Source organism: Vitis riparia, chromosome 16 (assembly GCF_004353265.1).
Source record: "Vitis riparia cultivar Riparia Gloire de Montpellier isolate 1030 chromosome 16, EGFV_Vit.rip_1.0, whole genome shotgun sequence".
Taxonomy (NCBI): domain Eukaryota; kingdom Viridiplantae; phylum Streptophyta; class Magnoliopsida; order Vitales; family Vitaceae; genus Vitis; species Vitis riparia.
In genome coordinates, this window is record NC_048446.1 from 10,575,967 (window position 1) to 10,594,338 (window position 18,372).

At 33.7% G+C, this 18,372-nt stretch overlaps 1 protein-coding gene across 1 annotated transcript; it reads right to left on the minus strand.

The window, feature by feature from the left end:
- Positions 1–476: 476 nt before the first annotated feature.
- LOC117932867 (putative disease resistance protein RGA3) lies at positions 477–3,340 on the minus strand. Its single transcript, XM_034854166.1, has 2 exons — positions 846–3,340; positions 477–756 (listed from the first exon to the last, which is right to left on the minus strand). The coding sequence occupies exon 1, from the start codon at positions 3,293–3,295 to the stop codon at positions 851–853; it is 2,445 nt and encodes an 814-aa protein (XP_034710057.1). The 5' UTR covers positions 3,296–3,340; the 3' UTR covers positions 477–756; positions 846–850.
- Positions 3,341–18,372: the final 15,032 nt, after the last annotated feature.

The window sequence follows — 18,372 nt, forward strand, 5'->3', positions numbered from 1 at the left end:
AAATTTTAAATTTTTATAGATATTAAACATGATAGTATTAATTTTTCTTATAGTAAAAAATAAAAGACAAAAATGTTTATAATAATAATAATAATAAAGTTGGTAGAGTAGGTGCTCAAGGAAAATGAAAGTAATTGTGTACCAATTTCTAAACTCATGACTTTAATCACTTCTCATTTGGATAAGGTTTGAATAGTCATAACCCTATCTTCAAGTGTGCCTGTGTGAGTCATTTACATATTCCTCAGCCGCTTGCATCTTGTTTGGGATATTTTTTATGTTTTTTGTTTTACTTGGAAGTTGAAACTCAAACTAAAATCATAATTTTTCAAAAATAATATTGGAATTATAATTTTTTTTTTATAATTATCGAATATAGACACATAAAGCTTTTATTTATGCCTTTTGAGGTTATGACTGTGGAACAATGAAGCCAAGTCTTGGGCTTTCAAAACCACCTTAAGTAGAAAAGAAAATAAAAAATCAATCACTTCATTTCTTTGGGCTAATCAAGTCCACTTCCATCAATTCAAAACAAACTGATACCAAGTAAAATATTGAAGAGAAGTGGCTTAGCCTTTATATTTACGGAAAATAAATAGATTCCAGACTTCTGTTCAATAACACTCCCCCAATTGATGAAATTACATAAATGAATGAACTGCTTTTACTTGAAAGGCAAAAAGAAAAAAAGGAAAAAAGAATGTGTCTTGCTCAAATCCATGTTAGGCTTCATCATCACTCTGAGTGGATCTCCTGAAACAGGAATTAGGGAATTGTCAGGACACTATAAATAATTAAGATATATTAATTAGTTAAAGGTTGTGTATGAGAGATTTTTATACCTTGCTTAATTTTCTGGTGTTTTGATGCCATCAATATATATCTTTGAGACATGAGAGATTTTATGCCAATCCTCCCCTGTCGTTTTCTTGCATCTTTTAGACAATTGAGGGCATTCTTCAATCACAAGTCTGTCAAGGGATGTGAGGTTGCGCATCCACTCTGGCAATGCCTCCAACTTTGGTAATTTTCCAAGCAACAAAACTCGTAGATTCCTGAGCCCTCGAACGTGGTCTTCCCCATTTCCATCCAGTGAATTAAGCCTTTCGCAATCAAAAATCACGAGACGCTCTAACGAGGGTAGTTGTTTCATGCTAGGTGCCAAAGTCTCCAAACTCCTACAACAGACAATAACCAATAACCGAAGGGCAGTGAGGCTTTGCGTCCCTTGAAGCAGAAATTCTAGATTTTCACATTTGAAAATCCTTAAAATACGAAGAGATTCCAGGCGTCCTATCCCTGTCAAAACCCTTTGTTTCATGGTGATCCCTAATTGCCTCAAACTGATGAGGTTCCCAAACTCCTTGGGCAGATTCTCGAATCCCTCACATCCTTGAAGCAACAATGTTTGCAGATGAAACAACTTGCATACTGAATTTGGAAGTTTCTTTATCTTCTTATTCCACATGAGGTTGAGAAGTCTGAGATGCTTTAGATTACTGATAGAATTTGGCAATGTGTCAAAGTTCGAACCCGATAAATCTAGCGTCTTAATGCATTTGAACTTTGAGATGCAAGCTTTAAGAAATGGTTCACCACGTGATGTCTCCAACACAAAGGGGAAATAAATTGTACGAATGTCGTTTAGCTCACCAACAACACTTAAGATTTCTTTCTCATCCAAATCATAACTAAATGACACATGGCGAACCATTCTAGAGACAGTTTGGCTTACACAATCTATGACAGTGCACTCAGTTTGTGATATGAATGATGCAAGATCATGCATCAGATCATGCATTTTAAATGTAAAATAATAATGACGATCTTCAAAGTCTTGAAAGAATGATCTCGATAACATTTCTTTAATATATTTGTTTCCGATGTCGTCCAACTCTTGCTTCTTTTTGGATGATTCAATAAGCCCTTGTGCGCTCCACATGTCAACCAATTGTTCATTAGTAAGCACACGATCCTTGGGAAAAATTGAGCAGTATGCAAAGCAACATTTTAAGTAAGAGGGCAATTGTTCATAACTCAACCTTAAAGCAGGTAAAATATCACCTTCCTTTTGTTCTAATTTCCATATGTCATTATCTCTCACATCTAACCAATCCCTTTGCTCAAATTTTGAGAAAAGTAGGCTCCCCAAAGTCCTTGCCGCCAAAGGAACTCCATTACACTTCTTTACAATGTCGTCCCCAATTTTTACAAGGTTTGGATGTTGTTTCTCTTGCCCTTCATTAAATGCCCATTTTAGAAACACAGACAGACAATCGACATGGGGAAGACCCTCTAAAATATATGCTGGAACAGTGCCCATGATCGAAGCCACTGGATGACACCGCGTTGTTACAACAATTTTATTGCCCTTTGCACCATTCATTAAAAAAGTTCTGAGTTCAATCCATTTTTGGCGGTCCTCATTCCACATATCATCCAAGACAAGAAAAAAATTTTCATTTCCTAAAGTCCTACGAAGAAGAGTTTGTGCTTGCTCCATATTCAAATCATTGTGGTTTGGCAAACCAAGACCACTCCCCCCTTCCACAGTAGTTTTGATTGATTTAATAATATCTATAATCACCTTTTTCATATCAAAGTCATTGGAGACACAAACCCATATTCTTTTCTTAAAATGCCCAACTACCCACGGATCATTATACACTAGTTTAGCAAGAGTAGTCTTTCCAAGACCTCCAAGACCAACTATGGGAATGACTGAAATACGCTCATCATCATCACTTGAATTCATCAAAAGCTCTAAAACTTTTTCTTTATCCTTATCTCTTCCGATAACATCGGAAGCAAGCACAAATGAGTGGGTGGTCTCCCTGTACACCATAGGAGCCCTCTCCATACAAGTCTGTAGATTGAATTGAGCCCTATCTGCTGCAATGCCATCCAACCTCTCCCTCACCTCCTTGATTCTATGGCCCATTTTAAAGCTAAATGGAAGCGGATTTGAAGATGAAAAGAAGCCAAGTACCTTTGTTTTAAGGCTGCCATGACTCACCACTTGGCGCTGCAAAGCTTGGTACCGAAATTCATCGAGCACATCTTCCACATCATAGCACACATGTTTGAGCTTTCCCAACCAATCACGTAGCTGTCGATCCTTCCACTGCTTCTCCTCAGCATCCAGGAGGACGGATTTGATAGCGGTTAAGGTGGCTTCCAGCTTTTGCAGTTCAGTCTTGACGCCCCATGCTAGGCCAATTTCTTGGAGAGTGACAGAGCCGATCTTCCCCACAACGTTGTCTGCGATGCTAAACAAAAACGATTCAGCCATGGTGTTGAAGTTGTTGATGACTGCTCACTGCAATGCTAAACAAGATAAATGATGAGATGATCAGAAATCATCTTTGCAAATTTAGAAAATGGTATGGGTTCAATAATTCAAACTGGGCCCTACCACCACCACCCTCTCTTTGATTAGGACTGAGGGGTATCATGCCAAGTGGTCAAAAGGACATCAATAATTTCAAGCAGTTTGGGTCCACAGCCTCTAAAAGTTAAAACATAACATGTGCTCCCAATAATTCCTTCAAAGTCTTCCTCAAATGCCTTGCACCTTTATAAATGATTCCTTCAAAGCTTTACTTTATGTTTTTAAAGATACTTTCAAAATTATAATTTTCTATATTTTTTTGGTATAGGACATTTCATTTTTAAAAAGGAAAAAAACAAGCAATATATATCAAACATCAACTAACTGAATTTTTGGAAATGTTTTTTCAAGGTCGTTATTCAAATAAAAAAAAAAAAAATTTTTTAGTTGTTTATGAAAAATGTAAAATAATAATAATTAAATATAATTAAAATTTTATTTATTTTTAAATTATTTAATCTTTATATCGATAGGTTAAAACAATTAAAATAAGTTTGAAATAGCAAATAAAAATAATTTCTTTATTTTTAATTTATTTTTTATTTTTTAAATTTATTTTACTTTTTTTTATATTTTTTTCCTCTCAAATTTTTGCCAAATCAAACATAACCTAACTTCCAGTGAAAAGTCATCATCGATGTCGTTGTCAAAACCTAACATCAAAGCATTCAGAGCTGCCCTCATCGGAATCAAACTGGGCCACTCCATAAGTGCGTTCTCCCTTCCAAAATCTTATCCGCATTTCAAAAGCAGCGTACAATGTTTCCGCCTCCGAAACATCCGAGCCCAAAAAAGTGGGCCACATGTAAATGGGCCGGCCCACTTCAAGATTAGCTCCAGAAATTCCAGTTTGGGCTTCCAATGAATTAATATTTAAAGTATATATAGAGATTGTAAATGGTACATTTTAAAATTATAATTTTGGGTCATTGGCCAAGTACGTAGATAATTTGAATTGCAGTGGTGTCGAATCATTTATCTTGAGAGAGAACATATCTTGGTCTTGTAAAAATTGGGAACGAGGGTCAAAGGGTTCCTGTACCTGCAAGGACTTCAGGGATCTTAAGATGAACTTTTTTCGTCTTTTGTTCCCATAGATTTGATCATAATCAGATAGAGGGCATAAAAGAATATGGTCCACTTAAATTAAGGTGGAGGAGCTTCGAAAAAGCATGCATGATAGTTGAGCCTATGCAACTGTAAACCTCATAAACAAAGTTTGAGCAAAATGTCATATTTGATTCGAGTCTAAGGCATCTTCACTAAAAGTTTTTTCAGCAAAGGAAATAAAAAAGAAAGAGAATGAGAATGAGAATGTCTATATATATATATATATCATTATGGAGATAAAAAAAAAAAAAAAACATGTTAAAAAAAAAGATATAAAAAGAAATTAAATAATATAAAATAAATCCAAATTCAGTTTTTTAAATTAGTATAAATTTTATCTTAAAATCAAATTAAATTATCTGAATTTTATGCTATTTGAATGAGAAATAAAATTATTATAGATTAGTGAAGTTGTCATTAAGGAAAAATTAAATATGATTGAAATAGATTCTATTTTTGCTCCTGTTTTTCTCTTAGTTTTTAAAGAAAATTCAGATCTAAAATTTTCAAAAATCAAATTAGAAACATGAAAATTACTTGATTTAATAAAAAAAAAATTAACACAAAATAAGTACCTAAAACTCAAAAATCAAAACTAAAATTCTATCACATGCTATGAATATTTTTGCATCATAATCCGTCTAATTCTCAATGAAATTTAATTTTCACAAATTTTTATAAATTCATTATTTAAAAATGAAAATAACAACACTAAAATTATAAAATTCGAATTAGAAATGAATTTTTTTATGAATTTTTAAATTTCTACCTCTTACCTATACGAAACTAAAAAAAAAAAAAATTACTATCAATTCCAATACATATATTTTAATCAGGATTCTAAAACATAATTCATACTCATCGCCACCTCCAATTGAAGGGTCGTAAGAACTCGTATATGAAAATGATAAGTTGTTTCTTTCACTAAATATGTAAGTATTGTTAATTAATATTTAAAGTATCGTAAATGGTACTCTTTTAAATTATATTAATTTTGGGTCATATAAAGGCTTCTTTCAATGTTTTTTATTTTTACTTTTATGTTTTTTCGTCTTTTGTTGCCATAGATTTTATCATAATAAGATAGAGGCCATAAAAGAATATGGTCCACATAAATTAAGGTGGAGGAGCTTGGAAAAAGCATGCATGATAGTTTGAGCGTATGCAACTGTAAACCTCATAAACAAAGTTTGAGCAAAATGTCATCATTTGCTTCGAGTCTAAAGATCCATTTGGTAATAATTTTAGGAAATGTTTCTAATATTTTTAACACTTCAAAATTTTTATTTTTCAAGTATTATAAAGGTTAAAAATATTTTTTTAAATCGCTACTAGATGCACTTTAAGGTATTTTTACAAAAAACTTTTTCACCAAAGGAAATGGAAAAGAAAGAGAATGAGAATGTATAAAAGATATATATATATATAACACATGTTAAATAAAAGATATAAAAATAAATTAAATAACATAAAATAAAACCAAATTCACTTTTGAAAATTTGTATAAATTTTATCTTAAAATCAAATTAAATTATCTGAATTTTATGGGATTTGAATGAGAAATAAATTTATTAGATATTAGTTATGTGGTCATTAAGGAAAAATAAAATATGATTCATGTAGATTCTAGTTTTGCTCCTTTTTTTTTTTAATCTCTTGCATGGTTTTTCTTTTTTAAAGAAAATTCAAATCTAAAGTTTTCAAATAACAAATCAAAAAACCTGAAAATTACTTGATTTAATAAAAAAAATTAACACAAAATAAATACCTAAAACTCAAAAATCAAAACTAAATTCTATAACATGCAACCAATATTTTGCATCATAATTAATATAATTATCAATGAAATTTAAATTTCATAAATTGTTATAAATTATCATTTAAAAATGAAAATAACAACACTAAAATTATAAAATTGGAATTAGAAATGGATTTGTTATGAATTTTTAAATTTCAACATCTTACCTATACAAAACTAAAAAAAAAATAAAAATTACTATCGATTCCAATATATTTTTTTAATCAGGATCCTAAAACATAATTCATACTCATCTAAATATATACTAAAACCAGCACTTTCAATTAATTTTGAAATATAAAAAGCTAAGATATGCAACCTTTTCCTGATTTTCGAATTTCTCAATACATTATTTGTGTCAAATTTGGTTGCTTAATAAATTTATATATGATTAGTTCTTAGAAAGAAAAGAAAATTAATATTAAAAAAAATTATTTTCTCATGTTTTGTTTTATTATGGAAAATACAAAAGAAATTTTTTATACACAATAGGAAAAAAAATGAGTGAAATGAGATTGAATTAGTAATATAAAATAATTCATCGACTTAAATCTATTTTTTATTTTTCTTTAATTTTTTCTCTCTATTTTCTTTCCTTTCTAATTTTTTCTCAAATTTTTTGGGAACCAAATTGTAGACCCTCTATTTTATCTCCTTGGCGCATACCTTGATTAAGTACTCTTTCAATAATTTATAGCAGTTCTTGGATGCCTATTGTTACTCACATATCTTACCTCTTTAAGTCATTATGGATACTAGATACACATTTATGACAATTTGTTTAAACTTATTTGCGGAGGTTTTTGGAATTGAGAAGCTGGTATTTGGAGAAAGGGAAGAGGCTCTTTAAAAGAAGGTGATTATGAGAAGGAAATGAGGAAGCAGAAGCAGAGAGGAAGACACGTCTGGAGGCCTTTTGTTTTTTAAGAGGAAAGAAGACAGAGATGAGAAGCCTAGCAAATCTTGCTAAAGGGGAGCACTTTCAAGTATGTTTGTTGAGAGTTATGTTGTCACTTTGTTCTTCATTATTTCTTGTTTTTATCACGGTTTGATTGTCTGGGTATGGATGTGATATTGTTCTGTTTTTTTTTCTTTTCTCATTTTCTTTTGATTTTACTTTGAGGATAAACTTGGATATAGTTTCAGTAGTACCACTGATCTTGGAACTCATTGATTTTAGCATGAAATGGATTTCCACTTCCCGAGTCTCTTGTTTGTTTGTTCTTTTGATCATGCTTTGTTTCGGGCCATTCATCTGCGTATTGGATGTCAAATCTGTCTCTGTTTCTGGATCATATCTTCTGGTTTATGCTCTGATATGCTTGAGGTGAGGGGGAGAAAGAAAGGCACAAGGATTTTTCTTAGACACAGTGGAAGAAGACGTTTAAAGGAAGAAAAATGGATTCTGTGGTTTGAAATAGAGAGAAAAAACTAGAGGTCGAGGAGTAGAAGAGAGGAAGCTTGACTGACTTTGCTAATTTTTGGAGAAGGTGGGTCTCACTTGAAGTCAAGCTAACACTGCTTGGGAGGAGGATCTCCAGGTTCTTTTGAGAAGGCACGTGAGTGGGGGAATTAGAAATTTAGAAAACTGGTGGCATGTTGAGAGATCAGCAACATCACCACTATTAAAGAGCGGTCATTTCCAGATAAGTGGAAGGCGAACACACCTTCCTCGGGGAGGAGCTTTCCAAGATGTCACTGGAGAAACTTTAGCTATTCTTGAAGTGAACAAGCAGTGGTGAAAGTGGTGCTATTCTCCATTATGGGCACACAACAGTTCTGAATGATAAAACCTCTTGAGGATGGAGATGAGGCATTGCTTGACATGGGAGCTATACATCATTTTCATGGCTCGCAACACTGTAATATCTATAATGAAGCCTAGAGTTAACTGGACAGATATGTACAAAGCTACAACAGATGAGGGAGCCACTAGCTTTTCTAGTTCGAGACCTGCTGATGATGATTTGCTCCCAAAATGAAAGCCAATATAGTGGTACAAGAAGTGGCCTTCAAGATAGGACTGGTTACACTTACTGTAGATTTACAATTGCGATGGAATGGTTGCGGGGTGGAGAAGTCTGAGTTTTTCCTTGGCCTATGTTTCAAAAATCTGAAGATGTGAAGGGATCTACTGCTCTTAGAAACTCGAAATTATTGTTTAGGCATGCCAATCATACCCGTAATTGCTGAGCTTCTTACTCTCAATTCATGTGGTTGGATTTCGACAAGCCCATAAAGCCTATATATCTCCACATAAATTCTACTAGAAAATTGTCATGCCCCAAGACCCACTCCAAGGGCGTGATGGTCATTTCACACTTCAAACCCGAAGGCTTACAATGTAACCTGACCCAAACACTTATCTTGTAATCGGAAGTTACCAATTACCAAATACCTGTTTAGAGTAGCGGAACCAATCTAAAATCCTCAAAATTCAATTTCAAAACTAAAACATCCACTATCCAAAATCCATTGTCCAAATATTTGCAAACTTAAACAATTCAAGTACTAGAGCAAATTTCAAAATCTCCAAAACTCAACTTTGAACTAACATAAAATTTAAAGGATCAATATCCAAATAGCTTCCAAATACCAAAAGATCCAAATGAACATAACTAAAGTTAAACAAAATCCAACATAAAATCCTAAGTCAAATCCTAATGATGACCATTCCTCAGCCTAGCCATCACTCCTCACCCGAACTAAGAGTACCTGAAAAATTTTCAACAATTGGGAATGAGCTCACAGCCCAATAAGGAATATTAATGCAGTTCATGGATCAAATATTTTCATTTCAAATAGGAGATATAGTTTTTTTTTTTCTCATCAAATATCAAAGTTTCAAAAATACTAATATATTCAAAATTCAACCAACCATTTTCATATCAAATTCAAACACTTTCACATAAGATTCAATCAAATCCATTCAATTTTCATTACTCTGGTTATCAAATATCAAATGCCCAGTTAGGTGGGACTTTTCAAATGGGTGGCTAGCCTCAAATTGTTCCTGGTGGAAGGAACTAAACACTACTAGTACTAGTAACCTCTAACCAAACCCCTAAAGGCTGGGGTCCAAATCAATTACATTCCCACCATGAAATGTAAAGGTCAACTATTATATCCCGTTGACAGGGCCGAATAGTCAACTATTATATCCCGTTGACAAGGGCCAAATAAACCAGAGTGATGTTTTTGTTCAAGTATTCAAATTTACACAACATAATATCTCCATATTTTGTGTCATAAATAAAACAAAATATTCCAACATAATATTTAGTGCAAAACAGTTTGATCCATGCATGGTAACAAAATATTATTTTCTTTTCCACAATTCAAAATAACATATAAAATAATTTAATTTTATAAATATTGCATTAACTTCCCTTACCTCAAAATATGCAAAGACCTTGAAGGAAAAAATAACCCTGAAAGTCTACTCCTCACCTAACACAATAAAAAGACAACTATTACTATTTACCTCAAAATATAAATCTGATAATCCTAAAATTTCTAAATATTAAGATTAATATTTCTGATTAACAAAGTAATAATTTAATTACCCTATTCCTTATTTAATTATAATTTTTTTTTCTAATTTAAGTCAAAGAACGCCTCATAACTTAACTATTTACTATTATTTTACTAATTAAATTTTATTCTATTTATTAGCTTATACTCATCATTAGTATAATTATAATACCAAAAACTTTACTTTCTTTTATTTAAAACTTCTATTCTCTAGTTTTTTTTTTTTTTTCAAACATAAACTTTATCCATTATTGTCAATATAATAATATATATACATATATATATACATTAACTACACTCCATCCATCCCTCCATCCGTACACACACCCACACCCCATATATATATATTTTTTTCATTCTTCAATTTCAATGTGCACACGCATCCTCCCTTTTTTTTTTTTTTTTAATTCTTAAGCCATTCTCCAATTCCATAGTGTGCACACGCGTCTTCCAATTTTTATTTTTTTTTCCCTAAAAGCTTAAGAATTTCCAATTTCCAACAATAAATCAAAATCTTAAATTTTCACTATTTGATATTAAAACGAAATAAAAAAAAATAATAAACTAACCCTAATCTAAATTGAAATCTTCACAGGAATCTTTTTTTTTTTTTTTTTCTAATAAAAAAACTTAAGATCTCCCCAATTCCAATAATAAATCAAAATCTTAAATTTTCACTATTTGATATTAAAACGAATTTAAAAAAAATAATCTAACCCTAATCTAGATTTGGGGTTTTCCAAAAAAAATATATCTAATGTGTTTGAAATTAATCAATGTATCTAAAATATTAAACTAGGGGTTAAAATCTTACCTATAGAGATCTATTCTTTAACCCTGAAATCTGATTCCAACCTACGTTCTCTGAAATTCTGCGAACAGGAACTCTATTTAGAAAAGAACAGGAAGAAATAGAATTTCTAATTTATACCTAGGGTATTTATTCGTAAAATTACACTTTTACCCCTCTTCCACTTTATTAAATTAATTAATTAACTAATTTAATTATTATTAGTAATTTCCTAAATTACCCTTAAAAAAAATACTTAGGCGTTACATCCTCCCCTCCTTAACAAAAGTTTAGTCCTCTAAACTTGACATACCCGAGTCTTGAAATAATTGAGGATGTTTTTCTCTCATCTCTTCTTCTAACTCCCAAGTGGCCTCTCGGATACTATGATTTCTCCACTGGACCTTTACCAACTTGACAACAGCATGTCGCAGTACCTTATCCATCACATCCATAATTTGAACGGGTACCTCTTCATAGGTCAAGTCCTCATAAATTTGAATAGGCTCCAATTTCACAACATGAGAGGGATCATAAATATACTTCCTCAAGGTTGAAACATGGAAAACATTATGAATCTTAGATAGACTTGGGGGCAAGGCTACTTTATATGCCAAAGTGCCTACTCTTTCTAATATTTCAAACGGACCCACAAAACGAGGACTAAGTTTTCCTTTTCTCCCAAATCTCATCACAGACTTCATAGGTGAAACTTTCAAGAACACATGATCACCCACCTCAAACTCCAAATCTCGCCTACGATTATCAGCATAACTCTTATGTCTACTTTGAGTTGCTTTTAATCTTTCTTTAATCAAAGCAACTTTTTCAACAGTCAACTACACAAGTTCAGGCCCCAAAAGTTTCCTTTCTCCAACGTCATTCCAGCAGATAAGAGATCGACATTTTCTACCATACAATGCCTCAAAAGGTGTCATCCCAATGCTAGCTTGAAAACTATTGTTATAGGCAAACTCTACTAAAGGTAAATGATCATCCCAATTACCTTGCAGGTCCAAAATACAAGCTCTCAACAAGTCTTCCAAAACCTGAATTACCCTTTCTGATTAGCCATCAGTTTGAGGATGGAAAGCAGTACTAAAACTCAACTTAGTGCCCAAAGCTTTTTGTAGACTATGCCAGAATCTAGAAGTGAAATGAGGATCTCTGTCAGACACTATAGAAACTGGTACTCTATGCATTCTCACAATCTCCTTCACATAAAGAGAAGCTAAACGATCTAAAGAAAAGTTGACTTTCATAGGCAAAAAGTGAGCAGACTTTGTCAACCGATCAACAATCGCCCAAATAGCATTATTACCCCCTAAGGTTCTTGGCAATCCTATCACAAAATCCATGGTAATATGCTCCCACTTCCACTCAGGAATAGCAAGTGGCTACAAAGACCTTGCTGGTCGCTGATGCTCAGCCTTCACCTGTTGACACACTAAACACTGAGCCACAAATTGTGCAATATCACACTTCATACCTGACCACCAATAGTTTTGCCTCAAATCCTTGTACATCTTTGTCCCTTCTGGGTGGATTGCAAACTTGGAATAATGAGCTTCCTTTAAAAGCTCCCTCCTTAAGTCTTCATCATTTGGGACACAAAGTCTAGTCCCAAATCTCAAGATCTCATCATCTGACAAAACAAAATCAGGCTTACTGCCTCTCTTAACTTCCTCCATAACTTGCACTAATTGGGAATCATTCTTTTGTAGGGTCTTAATTCTCCCAACTAAGTCTGGTTGTACTCTGAAATTTGCTACAAGTGCTCCTTAGCCCATAACTCGAAAGTGGACTTGTAGACTCCTCAACTCTTCAAGTAACTGCCTTTGACAGCCTCCAATAGCTGCTAGAGAACCAACTGACTTCCTACTCAAGGCATCAGCTACAACATTCGCCTTCCCAGGATGATACTGAATAATACAATCACAGTCCTTAAGTAGTTCTATCCATCTTCTATGTCTCATGTTCAACTCCTTTTGGGAAAATAGATACTTCAAACTCTTATGATCTGTGAATATCTCACAAGTTTCACCAAAAAGAAAATGTTTCCAAATCTTAAGTGCAAAAACCACAGCAGCTAACTCCAAATCATGAGTAGGGTAATTCCTTTCATAAGGCTTCAACTGTCTAGAAGCATAAGCTACAACTCTCCCATGCTGCATAAGAACACAACCCAAACCCTGATGAGAGGCATCACTATACACCACAAATCCTCCTGAACCTGAAGGGATAGTCAAAATAGGAGCTGACACTAATCTATTCTTCAACTCTTGAAAGCTACATTCACAATCATCAGACCACTCAAACTTAACTCCCTTCTATGTCAACTTAGTTAAAGGTAGGGCAATCTTAGAGAACCCTTCTATAAACCGCCTATAGTAACCAGCAAGTCCCAAGAAACTTCGAATCTCAGTCACAGTACTAGGTCTTCTCCAATTAGCTACAACATCTACCTTTCCAGGGTCAACTGAGATGCCATCATTGCTTACCACATGCCCAAGGAAAGAAATTCGGTCTAACCAAAACTCACACTTTTTCAGTTTAGCATACAACTGCTTATCTCTGAGGGTCTGTAATACAATACTCAAATGGCCCTCATGCTCCTCTCTACTTCTTTAGTATACCAAGATGTCATCTATAAAAACCACCACAAACTGATCTAGATAGGGCTTGAATACCCTATTCATTAAGTCCATAAAAGCAGTAGGTGCATTAGTAAAACCAAAAGGCATAACCAAAAACTCATAATGCCCGTATCTAGTTCGAAAAGCAGTCTTGGGTACATCTTCACTTCTAACCCTTAACTGATGATAACCAGACCGAAGATCAATCTTAGAGAACACACAAGCACCTTGTAGCTGATCAAACAAATCATCAATCCGAGGAAAGGGATACTTGTTCCTCACTGTCACCTTATTCAACTCCCTATAGTCAATGCAAAGTCTCATTGAGCCATCCTTCTTTTTCACAAATAGAACAGGAGCTCCCCAAGGTGAAACATTGGGCCTGATAAAACCCTTGTCTAATAACTCCTGAAGCTGAACTTTCAACTCCTTAAGCTTCACAGGTGCCATCCTGTATGGGGCCTTAGACATAGGACCTGTTCCTGGTACCAGATCGATGGTGAACTCCACCTCTCTCTCTGGTGGCAAGCCAGGCAAATCCTCTGGAAAGACATCAGGATACTCCCTTACTATGGGTATGTCTTCCAACTTCAAATCACTTTCATTACTCATCACACTAGCCAAAAATCCTTGGCAACCCTTCTTGAGCAAGCTACTAGCTCGCAAGGCTGAGATCATACGTAGTGGTCTGTCCACATGCTTCCCTTCAAAGCTAAACTTAGGCTGACCAGGAATACTAAACGTCACCCTTTTCTCAAAACAGTCAACAGAGGCATGGTAGGAAGCTAACCAATCTATCCCCAAAATCACATCAAAATCCTGAAGGTCAAGGAGTACTAAGTCAATTGGCATTTCCCTATAACCAATCATCACAATACAATTTCTAAGCATTCTATTGGCCACAACAGAATCTCCCACAAGAGTAGCAACAATCAAATCAAAGTCCATGCTAGCAACAGGCAAACCCAACAAACCAGCAAAAGATACTGAAACAAAAGAGTGTGTTGATCCAGGATCAATAAAGACTCTAGCAAATAAGGTGTGGATTCGGAGAGTACTTGTCACCACATCAGAAGTGGCCTGAGCATCTCGATGAGTCATAGCAAACACCTGTCCTTGGGCTTTGGGTTTCTGTTTATCCTCCTTATTTTCCTTTTTAGGCTTCCCAGTGATGAACTTCCTATTCTCTGGACAATCTTTGATCAAATGTCCTTGCTTCCCATAACCAAAGCAAGCTCCAATCTCTCTATAGCATGGCCTACCCCCATGTTGCTTACCACAAGTAGGACAAGCCCCATCTAAATTCTGCACTGCCTTCCCTTTATTCTGATTTCTTCCTGATGTAGATCTTCGCTGTGCTTGATTACCATGAGCACCATCACTCCTATTTCGCTTTCTTTGTTGTTCCCTATACTGATGAAGCTCCTCATTATCTTTCTCTGCTATAAGGGCTCTATCAACAACCTCTGAATAGACACCAAGCTTCAGAATAGATATCTTGTTCTTCAAATAAGGCTTCAATCCATCCTGAAACTTTAATGCCTTTTCCTCCTCTGTAGTAATCAACTGTGGGGAAAAACGTGATAACTCTGTAAATTTGGCCTCATACTGAGCCACAGTCATATCCCCCTGTTCCAAACAAATAAACTCTCCCACCTTCTGCCGTCTAACACTGTCAGGGAAATACTTTTTGTAGAAAGCCTCCCTAAATTGTCTCCATGTTATGGTCCCTGATCCTCCAAAAGTCTCCTAGTCATACGCCACCAATGATCTGCCTCTTTATCTGACATAAAAGCTGCATAAGAGGCTTTTTGCTCCTCAGAGCAATCTATTACACCAAAGAATTTCTCCATCTTAAGGATCCAAGCCTCTGCCTCTGTGGGATCTGTAGCACCAGAAAAGTAAGGAGGACCCAATTTCTTGAAGTCATAAAAAAAACTACCCCTAGAAGATGAAGACTGTCCCTGAACATTAGTCCCAGCAGCTCGAGCTTGGCGTTCAACTAAACTAGCTAGTGTCCCAAGATACCTATAGATCCCTTCTGCACTCACAAGAGGCAAACCCTCAACTGGAGGTACATCATCATTAGCCTGACTGTTTTGTGAAGAAGCTGCTCTTCTTGGTGGCATGATGTCCTAAAATAATAAGGCATAACTAAATTAGTCACTAAAGAACCAATTAGAAAATTTCCAAATAAAGAAAGAATTGGAATTTATACTAAATGAAACTTAAACTTAAACAAATGCGTCACTCATCTATCCTCAATCTAAACTAATTCAAATTCCCATCAAGATCAAAACCTAGTGCTCTGATACCACTCTGTCACGCCCCAAGACCCACTCCGAGGGCGTGATGGTCATTTCACACTTCAAACCCGAAGGTTTACAATGTAACCTGACCCAAACACTTATCTTGTAATCGGAAGTTACCAATTACCAAATACCTGTTCAAAGTAGCGGAACCAATCTAAAATCCTCAAAATTCAATTTCAAAACTAAAACATCCACTATCCAAAATCCATTGTCCAAATATTTGCAAACTTAAACAATTCAAGTACTAGAACAAATTTCAAAATCTCCAAAACTCAACTTTGAACTAACATAAAATTTAAAGGATCAATATCCAAATAGCTTCCAAATACCAAAAGATCCAAATGAACATAACTAAAGTTAAACAAAATCCAACATAAAATCCTAAGTCAAATCCTAATGATGACCATTCCTCAGCCTAGCCATCACTCCTCACCCGAACTAAGAGTACCTGAAAAATTTTCAACAATTGGGAATGAGCTCACAGCCCAATAAGGAATATTAATGCAGTTCATGGATCAAATATTTTCATTTCAAATAGGAGATATAATTTTTTTTTTCTCATCAAATATCAAAGTTTCAAAAATACTAATATATTCAAAATTCAACCAACCATTTTCATATCAAATTCAAACACTTTCACATAAGATTCAATCAAATCCATTCAATTTTCATTACTCTAGTTATCAAATATCAAATGCCCAGTTAGGTGGGACTTTTCAAATGGGTGGCTAGCCTCAAATTGTTCCTGGTGGAAGGAACCAAACACTACTAGTACTAGTAACCTCTAACCAAACCCCTAGAGGCTGGGGTCGAAATCAATTACATTCCCATCATGAAATGTAAAGGTCAACTATTATATCCCGTTGACAAGGGCCAAATAAACCAGAGTGATGTTTTTATTCAAGTATTCAAATTTACACAGCATAATATCTCCATATTTTGTGTCATAAATAAAACAAAATATTCCAACATAATATTTAGTGCAAAATAGTTTGATCCATGCATGGTAACAAAATATCATTTTCTTTTCCACAATTCAAAATAACATATAAAATAATTTAATTTTATAAATACTGCATTAACTTCCCTTACCTCAAAATATGCAAAGACCTTGAAGAAAAAAATAACCCTGAAAAGTCTACTCCTCACCTAACACAATAAAAAGACAACTATTACTATTTACCTCAAAATATAAATCTGATAATCCTAAAATTTCTAAATATTAAGATTAATATTTCTGATTAACAAAGTAATAATTTAATTACCCTATTCCTTATTTAATTATAATTTTTTTTTTCTAATTTAAGTCAAAGAACGCCTCATAACTTAACTATTTACTATTTATTTTACTAATTAAATTTTATTCTATTTATTAGCTTATACTCATCATTAGTATAATTGTAATACCAAAAACTTTACTTTCTTTTATTTAAAACTTCTATTCTCTAGTTTTTTTTTTTTTTTTTCAAACATAAACTTTATCCATTAATGTCAATATAATAATATATATACATATATATATACATTAACTACACACCATCCATCCCTCCATCCGTACACACACCCACACCCCATATATACATATATATATATTTTCATTCTTTAATTCTAGTGTGCACAGGCGTCCTCCCTCCTTTTTTTTCTTCTTTTTTTTATTTTTATTTTTTTAATTCTTAAGCCATTCTCCAATTCCATAGTGTGCACACGCGTCTTCCATTTTTTTTCCCCTAAAAGCTTAAGAATTTCCAATTTCCAACAATAAATCAAAATCTTAAATTTTCACTATTTTGATATTAAAATGAAAAAAAAAAAAATAATAATAAACTAACCCTAATCTAAATCGAAATCTTCACAGGAATCTTTTTTTTTTTCTAATAAAAAAACTTAAGATCTCCCCAATTCCAATAATAAATCAAAATCTTAAATTTTCACTATTTGATATTAAAACGAATTTAAAAATAATAATCTAACCCTAATCTAGATTTGGGGTTTTCTAAAAAAAATATATCTAATGCGTTTGAAATTAATCAATGTATCTAAAATATTAAACTAAGGGTTAAAATCTTACATATAGAGATCTGTTCTTCAACCCTGAAATCTGACTCCAACCTACGTTCTCTGAAATTCTGCGAATAGGAACTCTATTTAGAAAAGAACAGGAAGAAATAGAATTTCTAATTTATACCTAGAGTATTTATTCGTAAAATTACACTTTTACCCCTCTTCCACTTTATTAAATTAATTAATTAACTAATTTAATTATTATTAGTAATTTCCTAAATTACCCTTAAAAAAAATACTTGGGCGTGACAAAAATGGAATGAGAAGATGGAGATTGTCGAAACCAAAACAGTGACACGACATATGGTCGGGCAGCAATGCTTCTATCAATTGAAGCAACATAATGCACCATAATAATTGATATCTAATTTTCAGGTTATACTTTTGCTGAGTTAAAGCTTGAACAATCCTTGCTGCTCGGAGGAACTAGGGAACTGCATGCATTGAATGTCCAAATCTTCCTTAAGACTCACCGGACTGATTATGCATTGGAGTTTTAACTAACGCACCAATGGATCTCCACCAAGACTTCATCCGTGGATTTTACACATCAGGCTGCCACTCAAAAAGCCCCTCTATGCACAGATTTTTGCACCACCAGATTTTGTGAGAAGTATCCACCGCGCACTACTAGGATGAGAATAAGGTTGTCACTTTGAACCTCCACTACACATCAGTTTATTTTTTGTGAAAAAAAAAAAAACAGAAGACGGCCACTTTAAGATTTTGTGAAAGGC